Source organism: Puntigrus tetrazona, chromosome 20, assembly GCF_018831695.1.
Source record: "Puntigrus tetrazona isolate hp1 chromosome 20, ASM1883169v1, whole genome shotgun sequence".
NCBI classification, from domain to species: Eukaryota; Metazoa; Chordata; class Actinopteri; order Cypriniformes; family Cyprinidae; genus Puntigrus; species Puntigrus tetrazona.
The window spans coordinates 14,863,297-14,880,813 of record NC_056718.1 but is presented as its reverse complement, the minus strand read 5'-3'; the positions used below and the strand labels follow the sequence as shown (position 1 = coordinate 14,880,813).

The 17,517-nt window shown below is 35.6% G+C and overlaps 1 protein-coding gene across 3 annotated transcripts in view; it reads left to right on the top strand.

Moving 5' to 3' along the window:
* rgs6 (regulator of G protein signaling 6) overlaps window positions 1–17,517 on the top strand; it is a 57,487-nt gene that overhangs the window by 22,682 nt on the left and 17,288 nt on the right. For all 3 annotated transcript variants that reach the window (XM_043219332.1, XM_043219330.1, XM_043219331.1), the window contains exons 3-4: window positions 16,044–16,140; window positions 17,453–17,503. In XM_043219332.1, the coding sequence (XP_043075267.1) occupies window positions 16,044–16,140; window positions 17,453–17,503 (148 nt within the window). The remainder of the gene's footprint in view (window positions 1–16,043; window positions 16,141–17,452; window positions 17,504–17,517) is intronic.

Below are 17,517 nucleotides of genomic sequence, written 5' to 3'. Positions count from 1 at the left end.
TTACTCATTTCTTTCCTCTGCATGATGTTAATGGACCTATTTTGTCCCTCATCTGTGTATTCTTTATTTCTTTTAGAGAACAAAGACAAGGGTCTGGCTCCATGCATATTAACAAATCCTATACTCGGATCAATACAGAGCCATGGTTCCTGAGTGACTGCAATAATTTACTACACCATAAGAGATAAGCCGGCAAAACAATATTATCATGAGTGCCGGCATACCATTCAGGATCACCACAGGTCTCTCTCGCTCTCCTTTTTGCTTTTTTTTTTCAAGGTCAGTTTTCCTTAGATTACATTAAAGTGGTCAGGGTTAATGGTCCTCTCAAAGAGGCTAATGGGCCGAAAATGTAACTTCATGCTTGTGCATCCAAACCTTAATAATGAAGCGATCAACAGAGGACTGAAAATAACCATGGCTGACAAAGCCATCCATCACTGGGTCTTGAGAATATTCACCCGTTTCCCTGTTAGGCTCTTCCTAATACTCTGTTTACTACTCTTCACCTTTCTTCTTCTCTCACATTACTTTTTGCCTCCGTCTCTTTTGTTCTGTGTCCTCCCGTAGGACATCAGCGCCAGGCACTAAACTTGTAATGGCCTGTCACTATCTCTGGTCGTACTGTGCTGAAAAGAAATTACTTTCTGATGGCAGTGCCTTACAATGGCTATTCATCTTAATTCCTTTTTAATGAATGTAGCCATGTCTTCCATGACTCTCTTCAGAACTTCACAAGTTAGATCTATCTGACCTTTTGCTGTGCACCTGAGCCATTGCTTGGCATAAATGGGTGGGTGTGGGGGGTATGATGCAATGCAATAATTAGTTACAAATAAAAATTAATGATGATATATATATATATATATATATATATATATATATATATATATATATATATATATATATATATATATATATATATATAACATTTACTGACAGCAGATATAAAAGCGGGCAGTGGGAGGTAAGTACAGCACAGGGAAGGATAGAGAAGTGGGTTACATGTATGAAGCCATTCACCATTGCAATCGACAATACTTTCATACCTTGAAAAATGAAGTCATATGCCTGGCAGGCTCCTGTACTGACATCCTCTGTGCCGGGGTGGTCATAAAGGGATTGAATCAGGAAGGAACTTCTATATTGTAGGCAGTGTCAATATTCCAAAGAGGCTTTTACCTTTCCCCCAAGTAGTCCAACACATTTACTGTCTGTTGCATGCATTATTAAATCTCATCATGAAAAAATAACTTTGTCTACTTTTGATTGAAGTTTACGGGTAATTATTAGTGCAGTTTTTAGTGAGCAAGTTTCATTTGATTTAATTAGATTTTGATTAGAAGTTAATCACCCAGGGAGGTTTGGATTTAACAACACACTCTAAAGGTTAAAAAAAAAGAAGAAGAAAAAAGCTTAAAGCTCAGTTTTAAAAAAAATCTCTACAAAATGTTGCATAATAGGTCTCTTTACTTCATTTGTTGTTTCAGTATCTATGATGTCCTCTTATTTTATTCGCAAGGCCTGCCCAAACCAACAGAGATGTGTTCGTTAACCCCATGTAAACATGAGCAGAATTGTTCTCTGTGGCAGAACAGGCCAGAAAATCTGTGTGACTGTTTTTGGCAAGCGTTAGGAGTAACTCAAGGTCTGGGAGCAAATTAATTGCTAGCTCATGGGGGGACTTCATAGAGGAGAAGACGCTTTCTGAGCTCCATCAATTTATCTGAACAGATGGGTCGATGGAGATCGTGAGGATGAGACATGGAGCCATCACGGCTCAGCTCCTCTAAATACTATTGGATATCAGGCAGGGAGAAGCCAGGGCTCCTTCCTGCTGTTGTGTTTTCTTCCTCATATATCAGATGATTTGTTAACAGTGTGCAGTAGGCAGAAATTGTTGTTTAATGTCCCTGATCAGTCCATTTCTTTTCATTTTTCAAGTTTTCATGGCTTACCAATGGTGACAGGTCATAAGGGAATAAAATTATGACTAACCAAGACAAACAAAATTAGTTATATGACGAAAAGGGTACTGTCTTGTTGAGACACTGTAGAGCGAAATGTGGAGTAACCCAAGATATAAAATATTATTTTCATATTTCATTTTCATTTACAGTGTTCATCATTTTATGTCATCATTTTATTTTATGTAAGTCTATACATCCCACATTCCTCTATGAAAATTAGGGATGTAAAAAAAATCTATACCTTATATACTGTATATGTGTGTGTATATATATATATATATATATATAAATATATATATAAATGAAATTGCAATATTTCACAATATCGCTACTGTATATTTTATAATTCAATATTTTTGACCTAATAAAATGAAGCCTTGGTGAGCAAGGAACTTATTTTTATTAAAAAAATGTCTTTCGGACAACAAACATTTGAACAATTGAAAACAATTGAAGTGTATTATGTATATAATAACATTTGTATTTTTTTTGTATGTGGTAACATTTTAATTTTCCAATTATCAGTCTGTTATCAGTCTTTTATTGATTCTCAGTGAGTCATTTGAGATTGCATATGCATATACGGTGTAAAGGAAGCTTTCACTTTTCCTTTAATGGTTTCCTTTCTGAAAATACCCATTTTCTGTACCATTTACCTCCAGGGTAATGGCAATAAATGAGATAGAGGCTTTTAAAAGGACTGCAGGGATCATATTTTGTTTGCTGATCCATCTAGCCTAATGCATTCGTCAAACACAACTGGCGTAATCTGCTTCTACAACACACATTCCCTCACCACCAAAATGAATGAGATGCTTGAGCTTTGCTGAGCCAGCAGCATTTCAGTAGAGTTGCACATCAATAATTCCCTTCCTCTCCAATTTATCTACTGCCAAAACTGTAGCCTTTGGCTCTGGTTATTCTGTTTGGCCCTTTTTACACAAAGCATCTGAAGCTGGACTTTAGAGCATGGTGTACCTGTGCCGATACAGGACAATATCAAGAGACTTAATTAGTAGAGGGTTTTTGTTTATCTGCAACGATGTTATAAGACCAACAAATCCAGAACTGCTTGGCAATGAGCTTTAGTTTGCATTGTCCGTTCAATAGACCTACAGGTGAGGAGAGTGCATTCTGTAATTGGGCCTCTAAGGGATCTTGTAAAAAAATAAGGACGGCATTGAAGAAATGATATTTGTTAGAATCACAAGCACAACCTTCCGCCCCTCGTGAGTGAGAATCTCCAGGTGAACCCAGATCACTGATCATTTTTACTTTTTAATTTAATTTCATTTTCTTTCTCCCAAATGATTAATTCAACAATTCATTTTTCCAAACCCCTCCTTTGTGTTAAACTAACCTGCGGTGATTGGTCCTAATCGGTCTCATTTTCATTTCATCTTTCTTGTGATGCCTAATGAAGCAGCATTTATGAGCTCAGTGCTGATATGACCCTCAATAAAAATTTATTGTTACTATCAATCTTGAAAACGGTCGCGCTGCTTACTATTTGTGGGAACCAGGATCCATTTTCTCTGTATTCATTTAGTCAGTTATAATAATATATAATTATAAATAATATATTCATGTTGAATAAAAGTATTACACAGAAGTAAAAAAATAAAATTCCCAATCTTCTGAATGTTACTGTGCAAGTTATATTTAATGAAGAAAGTACAAAATAAGTATTAACAACATTTGAATGTTTAAAAAAAAAACTGTCCTTGATCTGAAACTTAAGCTGGAATAGCATTAAAATAAATATTGTAATATAGAATTGTGAATTTTTTATGCATTAGTCATCATTCCTTGTTCTCGTGCATATTCACAATGTGACCTTACATATTGATTAGCTGATTAGCTAAACTTCACTTGTGCTTTTGCATTTTGTGTGTGTGTGTGTGTGTGTGTGTGTGTGTGTGTGCGTGCGCACAAGTCATACGTGCGCCTAAGTAATATTTTGTTATGTATATCTGATTTAATATTGACAATTCAACAGTAATTCCCTTAAACTGGCCAAGCTCATGCTCTATTGCTTGTTTAGCAAAGAAATTCCTTTTGCTGTTTTTTTTTTTTTTTTTTTTTTTTTTTTTTACAACGAGTCTTCAAAGGCGAAGCTTTGACATCGCTTCACAATGGCCACAGATGTATAACAAGCACAGGAAATGTGGATTTGTGGTATGTGGATGTTGTTTATGTTTACGCAGGCAGATAATCAGATGCGTCTCTTTTGGAAATAATAGATGAAAGGGTCCCCATTGTTTGCCATGCTTCTTTTTACATTCATGCCAAAGCATTCTGTTCACTGGACCGTTGTTATTATAACATGCTGCTTCAGTGTCATACTAATGTATGCTTGTATAAATGTTTAACAATTATGTGAAATATGCAGAGGCTTTACTTTTTCATGCCTTTTTAAGAATTTTCTCCACATCTATTGGTCTAAATCAGCCAAATCAGTTTTTTATATTACAGTCTAGTTTTATCACACATCACCCGTTTGCTTTAGGTGATTAGGGCCAGATCTCAGGGGCCACGGTCCAGGTTCACCTTGTCTGATTTGCAGTCCGCTAAATGGCTCCGAGCTCCGGCTGAGTGGGACGCTGCCAAGCATCCTTCCCTTTGTATCCCACTTTTATGTCTGGCGGTGGCTGATCAATGAGAATGTAGAATCAGATGCTACTGATTTGAACACTGTCCAAAGCAAATGGGGTGGAGAAGAAAGCTGTCCAACTGACAGCAAGCACAGCGTACACCAGCTGTCTCATTTCATCTCGCTGAAAAAACAAGAATAGGTCAATATCAAACGTTTTGCTCTGCTTTCCACAGTGCCCCCTCTCTTTTTTTTTTTTTGTTTTTTTTTTCCTTTTGCTTCAATCTGATCTGATAGAGACCACACATCCTACGTTCTCTCTCCTGAAATGAAAGTTGCAGAGAATCAAAAAATGTGCCGATACGCAGAGACAAATTCAATTCCAGTTCTTGCCAAGGCTTTTCCGGCTGAGTTCTACCCACTCACGACTCCCACATTGTCTGTTTTATCCCAGTCTGCTCCATTCATTTCGCTCAGTCACCCAGAACTCTCTCATATGAGCTTCTGAAGGTTTGACACATTTAGCCTTGATTTCATTAGAGTAATTAGGTGAAATTAAAACAGCGATTGATATTGGCATATTTAAATAACGGTCGATAACAATAAAATGAAATGCGATGCTGAAAATACAGTGCTTGATATTAGCAAAACGAAATGCAATGATTAATATCTGCAGAACTATTGTCACACTATATTTTAGTGATTAATGTTTTAATGTGCCGTTGGGGTTTAATACTGTGGTCCTATCCGGGACCTTCTCCGCTTCACAACATGCTTTGTAAAGGTTGAGTTTAGGTTTATTATAGTGTACTTCATATTTTGAAACTGTAATCAATCACTGTATTTCTAGACAGGGTTTCGGAGGGACCAGTATTACATTGGAGCCTTGCCCTCGGGGCTTCAAACACATTGGTCACATCTGGATTAATAGTTGCTATCCAGGAAATGCAAGTTCGAAAAACATAAAAATCTTAATGTAGAAGTTATGCATTTTGATGATTTCATTCAATATAATGAAATATAATATAATCAAAAGAAATAAATATTTACTACATCAAGCTGATTGTATTCATCAAATAATCCTGAAAAAGTGCAGAATGGTTTCGAATGATCATGTGGCACTGAAGACTGGAGTATTGGCAAAAAAATCAGCTTTGCCATCTCAGGAATAAATATATGAAATATATAAAAAGTGAAATGTTAAAATATATGTAAAAGCTGAAAACCGTTGTTTTAAAATAAAAAAGTACTATATTTAATGTATTTGTAATCAATTGCTGACCTCAAACCTTTGAACAGTAGTGCACATTTTGTAGTTATGCTCCGTTTTAAAACGTTCACACCTCTACTTGTGTCTGCCATTAAAGTGTGAAAACCCAAAAATAATAGCACTAAAACACATGTGGTGTGTCAGGATGTTTTTTAAAGTATTTACTCTCTGTCCATCTGTCATCACTAGTCATCTAATTATAGATAAGAATGTAATGAACCCAGCCACCTGCGATGTTTTAAAGCCAGTTGGCTGATGGCAAACCTGTGTGTAAATATTAATGTTGTGTGGAAAAATTGTCATCCTTCTGTTTAAGGGAAAAGATGGTCAGTCGTGTAAGGCATGGGCACAGAAAAGGCCTTATGGAGACAAAATTCAAGCTTAATTGATGTCTGTTTTTTTGGGAGTCTAGAGTTATATTACATTTAATAAATATGAATTTAATGCATTGTTTATTTACACACTTGTTCCTGCTTATCAATTGCTATATTGGGCATTTCTTTTTTATCTTTGAAATAATTTGGACCTTATGTTGCCATGGCTACGTATCAGCAGTTAACATGATATTCTCCCCATTACTACCTTTATATTCAGTCATATTTACTTAGGAAAACATAGGAAATGTTTGTTGTTTATGATTTGTTTGTGTCAGTGGTATTATGACATGTCCTGTCTTACTATCAAGGAGCTTGTTGTCTGTTTGTTTTTCTTCCTAAGATTGTCTTACTTTGACATAATGTAGATTAATCTAATCATACCTGAATTTAGTAAAAATCATTCAAATAAGAAATATCACATTTTTAATGATCTATAATGGTGTCCAACAGTGGATTTTAGAGGCTTTGGGGCCTCATTTATGAAGCATCACGTCAGGGTCTGAGCAGATGTATGCACTTTTTATTGTTGGAGTATTACATGTTTTTGAAATTGTAAGCCGTTCTTGCAGCTATCACTCTAAATTGTGGTGATTGGTGATATTTTATATGTTAATGACATGAATTAGTTGTTTACAAGGTTGAAACCATTCATTTGTGCACAAGTTCATCTGAAAGGGGGTCATGTGTGCCATTTCTATTTGCACGTTCATTCGAATGCGTACATACGCACATCTGAGGGATGATTGTAAATGAGGTCCCTGGTTTCTTCAGTTTCAGTCCGCTTTGAACACTCTCACCATGAGATCATGTAAATGATAAAACCATTTTTTTATACTGTATTTCATAGAGTTCGCATAGTGTGTGCAAATTATATGGCCTTAAAAGTGCTGTGAGGAACAAATGCAATATAAGTGCACTGAGCTGAAGCTATTGTAATTTCTGATTTGGCGTCCTGGATGACTTGGAAACAGAAAATAGCATAAAAATAGCGAGAGACTTGTTTTATCCATCAGGAATTGATTGGAAAGTAAAATGGGCCTTTATATTGCCATTTATTCTTATATTGAGATAAATGGAAATGGTAATGTGTATAAAAGTTGTTTAGAGGCAGTGAAAGTTTATTTTCTTCTTTTTAACCAGTGCATTTTATTAATAAAGTCAACAGTCAGATGTCATTTCTTGTTGTCTTAAATTGGTGCTTTCTGAGCTTCTGTCAGCTTTGGCATTGATTCCTTTGCTGTAGTCTTGCTATTGTATCTAATTCATGTGTGCTATGTTCTCACGTTGTTGGCTGGATTGCTTCAGGCTCTGTGTAGATGCCACTGCTGTTCAGCTCCAGTGGGCCGTGTCATGAGAATCACTCAGATTAGAGAGCAGTGAATTGTTTTAAGGAAATGCTCATGTCTCTGAATCAGTCAACGGTGTGACTGGTGAAAACTTTAGTTCGCTCTTTCTTCACTTTACAGTACATACCAGCTGAAGACAAAAACACTGCTGGAATGGCCACTAGCTTGAAGAAAGAATGAAACGATGAACAAATGAGTAATTAAAGAATAGTGTATGGTTTAATACAAGTTAAGCGCAATAAATGGGCTATTTCACACTAAAATGAAAATTCTGTCATCATTTACGCACCCCTAAGTTGTTCCAAAACTTTAATTTCTTCTGTTACAAAAGGAGACATTTTGAAGAATGATGATAACCGTAAACTTGCAGGTTTTTTTCCCACACTATGAAAATCATTGGCTACCAGCAACTGTTTCGTTGCGATTTATCATCTCAATTCATACAGTTCTGAAACCTGCTGAAGGCGAGTAAATTGCAAAAATGTGTTATTTTAAGTGAACAGCATTTGTGACATAATGGTTATTATCTCATTAAAAGTGATAACAAAGTGATGGTAAGGTGTTAAAAATGTAATTAAATGTAGCCAATTTTGCAACATTTAAAAGTTAAAATACGAAGCTGGTAATTTTATAAAAGCATAATTAGTATTTTTCAAGCTTTAAATCTTTTAAATATCTTAAATATATTCCTTTTAGTTGTCAAAATGTTGTAAAAGTGTGTGTATATATATATATAACTCTAAACTGAAATAAGTGAGCAATTTCACACTAAAATCATTTAAATTTATCCATTAACTTATATTGCAAGTGCCTCGCTATAACCCAGATTTTTGCTTTTTAAAAGAAAAGCAGGGACAGATCAAAATAAATAATCAACATTATTCCACAAGTGCTATCAGTTGAGCTTAACCGTTGAACCAGGAATATTCCTTTAAGAGCCCCACATCAAGAGTGTGCATTTCCATAAAGGACGGGATGCAGGTTGTTAAACTGTCTGAGGCTTTTTTCAAAGCCTGACGACCCTGTCATCATATTTCCATTAGGAAACACATCTCACAGCTGCTGTCAAAAGCATCAGCCGTGCGCACTTGGGCTCTCTGCAAAGCTCAGACTCTGCTCTTGACCTTCATGTGATCCAAAAGCAGTCAAACACTGGAGCTTTTTTAACTTTAATTATGAATTACTAGAGAAACCTGCAGCGATTGGCAATCCATTCGCCTGGCGATTAAAACACAGGCTTTATTGCGATTATAATGATTTTTTTTAAGAGGTGACCTCAGGGTTGTGGATTATCCTGTGGTGTTTTGCAGGGCCTGTGTGCAAATCTTTTCAGCTTAACCAAGACCCATTTGATTGCAAATCATGGAAGCCTGAAACAGAGCTGTGGTTCGCATGTACTGTACTACACTATTACATCATGGACTTAGCAAACATGATAGTTTCACCAGGTAATAATAAGATTTTATTCATTGATTTCTGCAGTTCTTACAAAAGATCAATGTATTTGGTCCAGGCTACCTGGAAGTTGTTTCAATGGCTTGCTACCACCTTCTGTGTTGCTTTTAAACCGTGAAACAAAATAAAACCTTAAATTATTCAGACATTCGACAGAAAGCCGAAGTATGGAGCATTATCTCATAAGGGGTTTAACATTAATTAGCATAAAATAATACATTTTGGCTTACATGTTTTTGTGAGTTGATATTATAGCAGTTTATATGCTAATTTTGCATGTTATTTTACACGTTTATGAGAGTGTGAATGAGTTCTGGTGCTTATAACCATCATCTAGACGGCTAAATGAATATAATCTCATTTCTCTGTGAAAGAGCGTGACATTGTAGCTCAAATGAATTGGTGAAGCAGCCACGTACAGTGCAAAGAGCAAAATGTAGTGTGGAAATGGAAAAGCCCTGTTTTTGATGCTGTAAGTTATACTAAGGCTATATATTGGCTGTATATAGAATATATAATAACAAAAAATGTAGTTTGAAAATTAAAGAAATTAACAGAGATGGTTTGATATGATACTGCTATAAGATACTTTTAAGATACATTTTTCAATTTTGGAAATCTCTTCCTATTGTGAATTGATGAAGTAATACAATCTCTCAGAAACCCTTTGGATGATCTCTACATGCATAAATGATCATCCAAGGCCAGAAATGACCTCAAAACTTTACAGAGTTTTAGGAGTTTTTAAAGAGAACAATCCATAAGGTATAGTTTTGGACTGAGCCTTTACCTCAGAGACTTTATTTCAGCCTGCTTTATGCAGGACTTTGAATCCTACAAACCTTGAACGTCCAGGTGGAGAGTTTGCATTTAGACATCTGCTACTGACGTACAGAGAACAGAAGTGCTTTTTGATGAGAGATGAGATCAGCAGAGACCAGCTTTCACCTGCATACCAGCTTTTTCATCTCCCAGCTGCATGGCCAGGTGTTTAAAACAGAAGAGCCTCTTAAAGTCATGGAGGTCACTTACAGAAAGCCAGAAGTTTGAAGGTGGGTGTCCTTTTTAACTCAAGAGAGAATGCATAGGCTGATGTCCCTTTAAGAAAAAAAAAAGAAAATTCTGTGATTTACTCACCCTAATGTTATTTCAAACCTGGAGGACACTGAATAGCTAACAAATGCTGTTCAAATATGGGTCAAAAACAATGGCAATCTTTAATGTTGCATAAATCATTGTAATATATTTGTTTGGTGGTGAAGAAATGTTTTCTTATTATCAATGTTAAAAACACTTCAGATTTTTGCGGAGACTGTCATTATTTTTCCAGGATTCTTTGATGAATATAACGTTAAAAAGAACAGCATTTTTGAGAAATAAGTGTTCTGTAATATTATTAAAGTCTCAAGAGTCACTTTTGATCAATTTATTGCATCCTTGCAGACCCTACTGACCCTAAACTTTTGAATAGAAATAGATTTTATTTCAGAATATAGAATATAGATTTGAAAGTGCTAACACAATCTCTAAACCGTTTGTTGTTTCAGAAATGTTGACAGTGAATACTTGTTAATTAATAATATTTTTTTCTTTTTTTGAATAATGTGCAGCAATGAAAATTGGTGTGTAATTTTTTTTTCATGTTGTTTTTTAATCGAGCAGGTCCAAATAAAAGCTTCTGTCACTGAAAAAAATAATTTTATTTGTTAGATAATGCAACAGAGTTTTTATTTGATTAAATTTGAATTTAAAATTACAGTTTAATTTTAAGTTTCTATCTCACAATTCTGACTCTGAAATATTTCTCTGAATTTTGAATGTTGTGAGAATTAATTAAAACTGGAAAAACTGTCAGAATTACAAGATGTAAACTTGCGATTGCAAACAAAAGTGATAATTATGAGAGAAAAAGTTGCAGTTACCTTTTTTAAAAAAAAAACGTATTCAGTGTCAGCTACTATGTGACCAAGTATAATGTAGTATGTTAAATGTTTATTTCCATCTCATCTGATTGCGTTCTCAGCCAGTGTGAATATTAGACAGAAGTCACAATATTAGATGTTAATTAGCAGGTTATTCTCACTTTTGTCGCTGCATAAACCGTTTTCCAATTAACTTCTTTATGGGCATCCTTTGACCACATTTCATAACACATTATTATCCCACTGTGGGGTTTGAAGCTGTCATAATGCCGCCTCTCAGTATAAGAAATGCTTGTCACGTCAGTATGCGCCTCGGGTAGACATGGTTGAGTGTCATTCATCAGGACCTGGCTGTGGAAAATCAACAGCATCGATTGTTCACATATCTCCTGCAGGGACTGAGCAGATGAGCCACAGGATGCTGCAAAGGTATTATCATCAGGAGCGCTTCCCATGCTGTTATCTATGGCGACACAAACCTGTCTCATGAACTAACTCACGCTGCTTTGCTACACAGCTCGACCTTGATGCATCTCCAAAATGGCGTGTTTTAATTTCATGGATTTACCTGCAAGGCAAGCTAGTGCACAAGAACATGCTTTTCCACCATCCATTTCGCTTCAAAAATGACCCTCAGCAGAGGTCAAAATCTGTCCTTGTTTTCTCTCTCCTCCTCTGTAAGAGTACCATTCACAGGCTACTGAGACTTGCTGTAATCAAGTTTGAAAGATGGCCTTGATTGAGAAGGGGCTCTTATGGGTGAATCTGATATGTAGCCACCCACATCTGCGGCTGCCTTTTATTCAGATCCCTCAGAGACAGCGAGATAATGCCGTCATCAACACATTTTCATAAAGACAGAAACAATATAGCATAAAATGTATTTCGTAATTGTTGTCATTTTTGTAGTGCTCATCTCAGTGTTTATTTATTTCTCAAGCAAGCCTAATAAAAATGCTGTAAACAGCAGTGTGTTTGACATTTGCAGCGAGCTCAAGGCAACACAGAGTGAGTGTTCTCCGATCAAAGAAATTTGCCCTTTTAGTGCCCATTTTTCCATTAGGAAAGTGACAAGTGAGCGTTGCTTGATCCTCACTTGATAGTTACTGTCAGGAATCCAATCAATGCTGCTCTTTAGAATGTCCTTATTGATTATCTGTGGTGCAATTGTGTCACAAAGACATTATAACAGGACTGCTTGACTGGATTTCACAGATACCACACGCACTTTAACAATAAAACACACATGCTGATATTAAAAAGAACTCCCTCTCGCTTTTTTTTTTCTTTTTTTTTTCAATTTGTGAGGCACTTTTGTGGTGGTGCTTTTTTTTCTTTTTCTTTTTTGGCTTAAATATACTTGACAGAAATACTTTAGATATGTTGCAAACAGAATGCCTTAGGAAATAATTTTTTCAGCATAGCAAACAGGTTCAATTTAAACCTTTAAATCCAATTTCAAAATATTTATATACATTTCTATATAATTATAATACAATATACACCTCGAAAGTTTGGGGTCAGTGCAGTGTTTTTTTAAAAGTCTTATAGCTCAATAAGTCTGTGGTTATTTCGTTAAAATACAGTAAAAGCAATAATATTGTCAAATAATATTGTAAAAAATCTAAAATTTATTCTTGTGCACCTAAAGCTGCCATATTTATTAACAATACATTCCTTGGCAATTTGTACATATGAAATACATATTTTTATGTAATCCGAGAACTCAACTCTTGATTTCATGTTGCCAGAGCTATGCTCTCCCATTGGAGCCAACTGAGTTTGTATTTTCTTTTCTAATGTGTTATTTTAATATTAACTGCATCAAAACAGTCCAAATTGTTATTTTCTTTTGCATGTGAAATAATGTGCCAGAAAAGTTATTACAGACACTTTTCATACTGGAGGCTGCTTCACCAGCTTTTCTTGAAGAAGCAAGAGTGCTAATTGCTACATTTAGCACACACTGTGGCGGTCTCTGAGGGGGACGGTACTGTGATAACCTAATAAGAACTCGGCACAGTGTTTTGACAGAATATGACATGTGTAAGTGCTCTTTGGGTTGGTGCCAACACAAGGGCCCATCTTAAAAAGAGCTCTGTAGTGAGTGCTGCTGATTGTACTGAAATAGAGTGACAACCCAGCATGAAGCCGAGCGAAGAGCGTCTTTCATAAAGATAAGGCATGACATCCGTTAACTTCATTTAATGGTATTCGCTCTCATTTTGGATAGATACATGGCTTCAGTGTGATGACGAGTGCAAATTTGCTCAGAATTAAGCCCTTTTCCTCTGGGAAGGGCCCGCTGGCCTTCATAACAGACTACTTTAAGTGACAAGGATGATTAAAAAAATCTGAAAAATCATATTTTGTTAGGTTAAATATCATAATAAAGAATGTGTTTCTGTGTCTCAGTGTTGCACTTGACCCCTAAATGTAATCGTTGGGGCCTAGTTGTCAGGTCACACTGTATATGGGTCCATAATCCAGCTCTACTCTTCCCATGATTCCTTATTGAAACTTGAGAATTTTGTTGAGCAGACAGGTGTGTAGGTGTTGGATAGATGTCATTTTTAAACACTGTGTAGCATTTTATCTGTATTGATTTGTGTATTAAGAAGATGCTCTGCTCTGGCTTCCCCTGTCATCCCTGACTCCTCTGACTAGAGAAGGACTTTTTGTCTGGCAGTGTTGTCTTTCTACAGCCAGGAGCTCTCTTGGGACTCAGGCCAACACTCATCGACCCATTTAGAATAGTTTGCGCCGTAGACTCGCGTTTTAGCCACTAGATAGAGAGCATTAAACGAAGTGAAGTGCTTTCATGGGTAGAGAGGGGAAATTAGTCTCACGTGGTAATGGATGGGATGACTAGAGTGTTTTTTTTTTGGGATAATGAGGGCGGGTCCTCATGTAGCACAGCTGTATGTTTTGTTCAACATGTGCTTTCTCTTTATACTTGAATTGAAGTGGCTTTGCTTCATTTTAGCTGGGTTGTGTTGTCATGGGCTCACAGGGGTCGGGGGCTGGCTTTGATTGTTTATATATAGCTACTGTATGCATTAAATGTCTCCAAAGCAACTGAGATCTCGCCTCCTACACGACACGTGCAAAAAAAAAAAAGAAAAAAAAGAGCGTCGAGTGCCACAGAGCAGTGATGACAACATGCAATCTCCAAAGCAGAGAAAGCTACCTAATCTCATTACGCTCCCTCTCTCCTGCAAAACCACGAGCTGTTTTCATCAGTGCCGGGATTATTTATAGACTGTAGGTGCGAGCTTGTATATTCCAAAGGCCTCCGCCGATGCTTAGACGCCTGCATAACCAGAGAGGAACGAGAACAGATGTTCCCATCACAAGTGAAAGGAGCATTTCTGTGGCTGTTAAAGATTTGGAGAGTATAAATAGATATGAAACAAATACATATGGCCAATGCCTTGTGTGCGTTAGGTATTTAGTAGTGGTTTCAAAATTAGCACGTTAACGCATGCAAATAATTTTTAACTCATCAGATTAAACTCATTAGCTCATTAATACAGACTTTAAGACCTGAAGAGGGTCAGAAAAGGTAAAAAGAGTACAAATAAATACGGTTCGAGTCAGAACTGCATCACATTCAGCAGCGGCAGCCAAAATAACCTATAATAACCAGCTGCTGTGATGTCTATTAATCAAAGGACAACGAAAAAAGAACTTGTATAGCTTTAGGGATCATCTATATTTAATTTAGAACTGATAACTTCAATATCGATTTCTGTATATTTTTGCTGAAGGGCACGAGTAAATATTACATTTATTGTAATGGTTTTATGTGAAGATTGTATGCGAAGTTCACTTAAACTAGTTACTGAACTAATTAATTTAAATGTTAAAATTGATGTAATGTTGTAAGGCTAATCGATGATTAAATAGCTACTAGGAGAAAAACTATTCCAGAGTAATACTGGCCTTCACTCACAATAAAAGATGCTATTTTACAAATATTACAAAATGTACTGTTTTTATGTTGTTTGTACATTAATTTAAAGATTGCATGTAAAATTATTGCAATACAAAAGTATATTTATAAACTTTACTGTTAGTTGATTCATTCAGAAAAATATGTGATACGTTTTTTTAATCGTTTGACAGCACTAGTATTTAGTAACGTGTGCAGGAGACGTAGGTGTGTTTATACCTGTTATGATTGACAGTTTGGTTAGAATGTGATACTACACAACATATTAAAAAAAAGCTGTAAAATAACCAGATCTAGTGAAAATAGGCATTGTGCTTTCATACCGTCAGTTTGAAACAGAGCTGATGTCTGCTTTACTACATTGAGTGTTTTCAGTAATGATGGCTTTGACATACACAATGTTCAAACGTTCTCTTATTCTTAACAATCCCTACAAGTTTGGGATAGTTAAGATTTTAAAAGGTGTCTCTAATGCTCAACAAGGTCACATTAATTTGATCAAAAATTCAATAGTATAAATAATAATAATAAAACTGTAATATTTTAACAGTAGTATAATAGTTTTGTATTTTAATACATTTGTGGAGTAATTCAACTTTGCCATTATAGGAACTGATTACATTTTTAAAATATTTAAAATATGGAAATTTCAAATGCAAACAGTTATTTTAAATTGTAATAATATTTCACAGTATTACTGTTTTACTGTATTTTTGATCAAATAAAATTGATACTCAAGACCTTGTTGAGTATTAAAGATATCTTTTAAAATCATAAAAAAAGAAAACTCCTAATTATCCCAAACTTGTGACCAGTAGTGTATTTTGTCAATTAGCTATTGAGAAAAAATTATAAACTAAATGAATATTACAAACATTTTGATAAATGCACAGATGGTCTTGGTAGATCTACAAAGCATGGTGTTTGCGTTTTCTGCTGAATTCTACGCACGACATGCAGCAAAAAATAGACTCGTGTCAACTCCAGCAGCTCCGCTTCTGCTGTGCTGCTTTTGTGGGCTGTGTTAATTCTGTATCCTGTCAATATGTACGCTGAAATAAAAGCGAAACAGGCCTAGACTGTAGATACAGTATGAGATGTGAGTCAGGCAAAGTAACTAGACATACTCTCTTTCTTTCATCTCTCTTCCTGTAGATTGAAGACATCATCACACGCCTCCAAGATGAAACCGAAGGTGTGCCTGTCAGAACGGTCAAGAGCTTCCTGTCCAAGATTCCCAGCGTTGTTACAGGTATACTGTACTGGCAGGAGTGGGGCAGTTTTGTGTCTAAACTGGTGTGTGATTTGATAGAACTATGGGGGGAGGGGGGTTCAGTGACCATTGCTATAATACAGTGTGTGTGTGTGTGTGTGTGTGTGTGTGTGTGTGTGTGTGTGTGTGTGTGTGTGTGTGTGTGTGTGTGTGAACACGGTACAGTTTAATTGTAGCATCTGAGCTGTACAGATTTTAAACAATGTTTTCTAAACAGTAGTTTCTATAAATTCAGCAATATCTTATATATAGCAATCACTATATAAGGACTAGTATACAGTCAGCTAATGTAAATAAATAAATACATTCACATAAAAAAATTTATTTGGATTTATTTAATGAGCTTACTTGCTTAAATTCTAAAATAATTAGTATAGCAACTAGATGAACACTGCGTCATTTGATTGATTGCTTGCATGTCTACATATATGTATTTGTTTATGAAAATTATTAATAAGTAATACGCTAGTATTGCTCTTTGTGTCTTTTTTTACACTAATGTTTTTTTTATTATTAGCAGTCAGACCTGATTAATTTAATCTGTATGCAAAAGTGCTTCATAATAGGTTAATCTGATTTTAATAATAATAATTATATATATAGAGAGAGAGAGAACAATGGCACTGAAATAATAAACAAAATATTTAAGTATTATTCATTACAACTTTTTTTAATGAGGAAAATGGTACTGTGTGCACCTTTCAAATAGCAGTTTTCTTATTTTTAATGTTAAGTTAATGATGCTTTCAAAAATATGTTCTTAAAAATGTATATCGCTGTCAGTGCCGATAAATTATGTACAGGGCTTGTGCTTAGTTTCATGGATCAGAGGGAGGAATTTTTTTTTACTTAAATCAGTGACAGATCAGGGGCCATACGCCCCTGTGGTCTCCACCAATCCTACTAAACACTTTTACAGATTCCTTTAGTGTGTGATAATAAATTCTGGAAGAACAGCTATTTGTCCTTATAAACCCTCATAGAGAATAAACATGAAGATATGGCTTGATTTGCACATATTGCTAAACACAATTACTACAATGAGCAGCTCTAAATGGATGCCCTCAGGCCCACATCCGGATAACTAATAGCTGATATGAAACTAAAGCGTTGATGCTGTACATGACTGAGGTGGTGCTAATATAGATTTAGCTTGAATGTTCTGACACGCATTGAATTTTAAACCATAATATGTCTTGACACGCTAATGATCTTTATCAAGGCTTTGAGAATTTATGCATAAATTTGCATGTGAAAATAAGGTGATATGTTTCCCCCTTTCAAACGTCAGGTTCTGACATTGTTCAGTGGATGATGAAGAACCTCAACATAGATGATCCTGGTAGGTGTTGATAT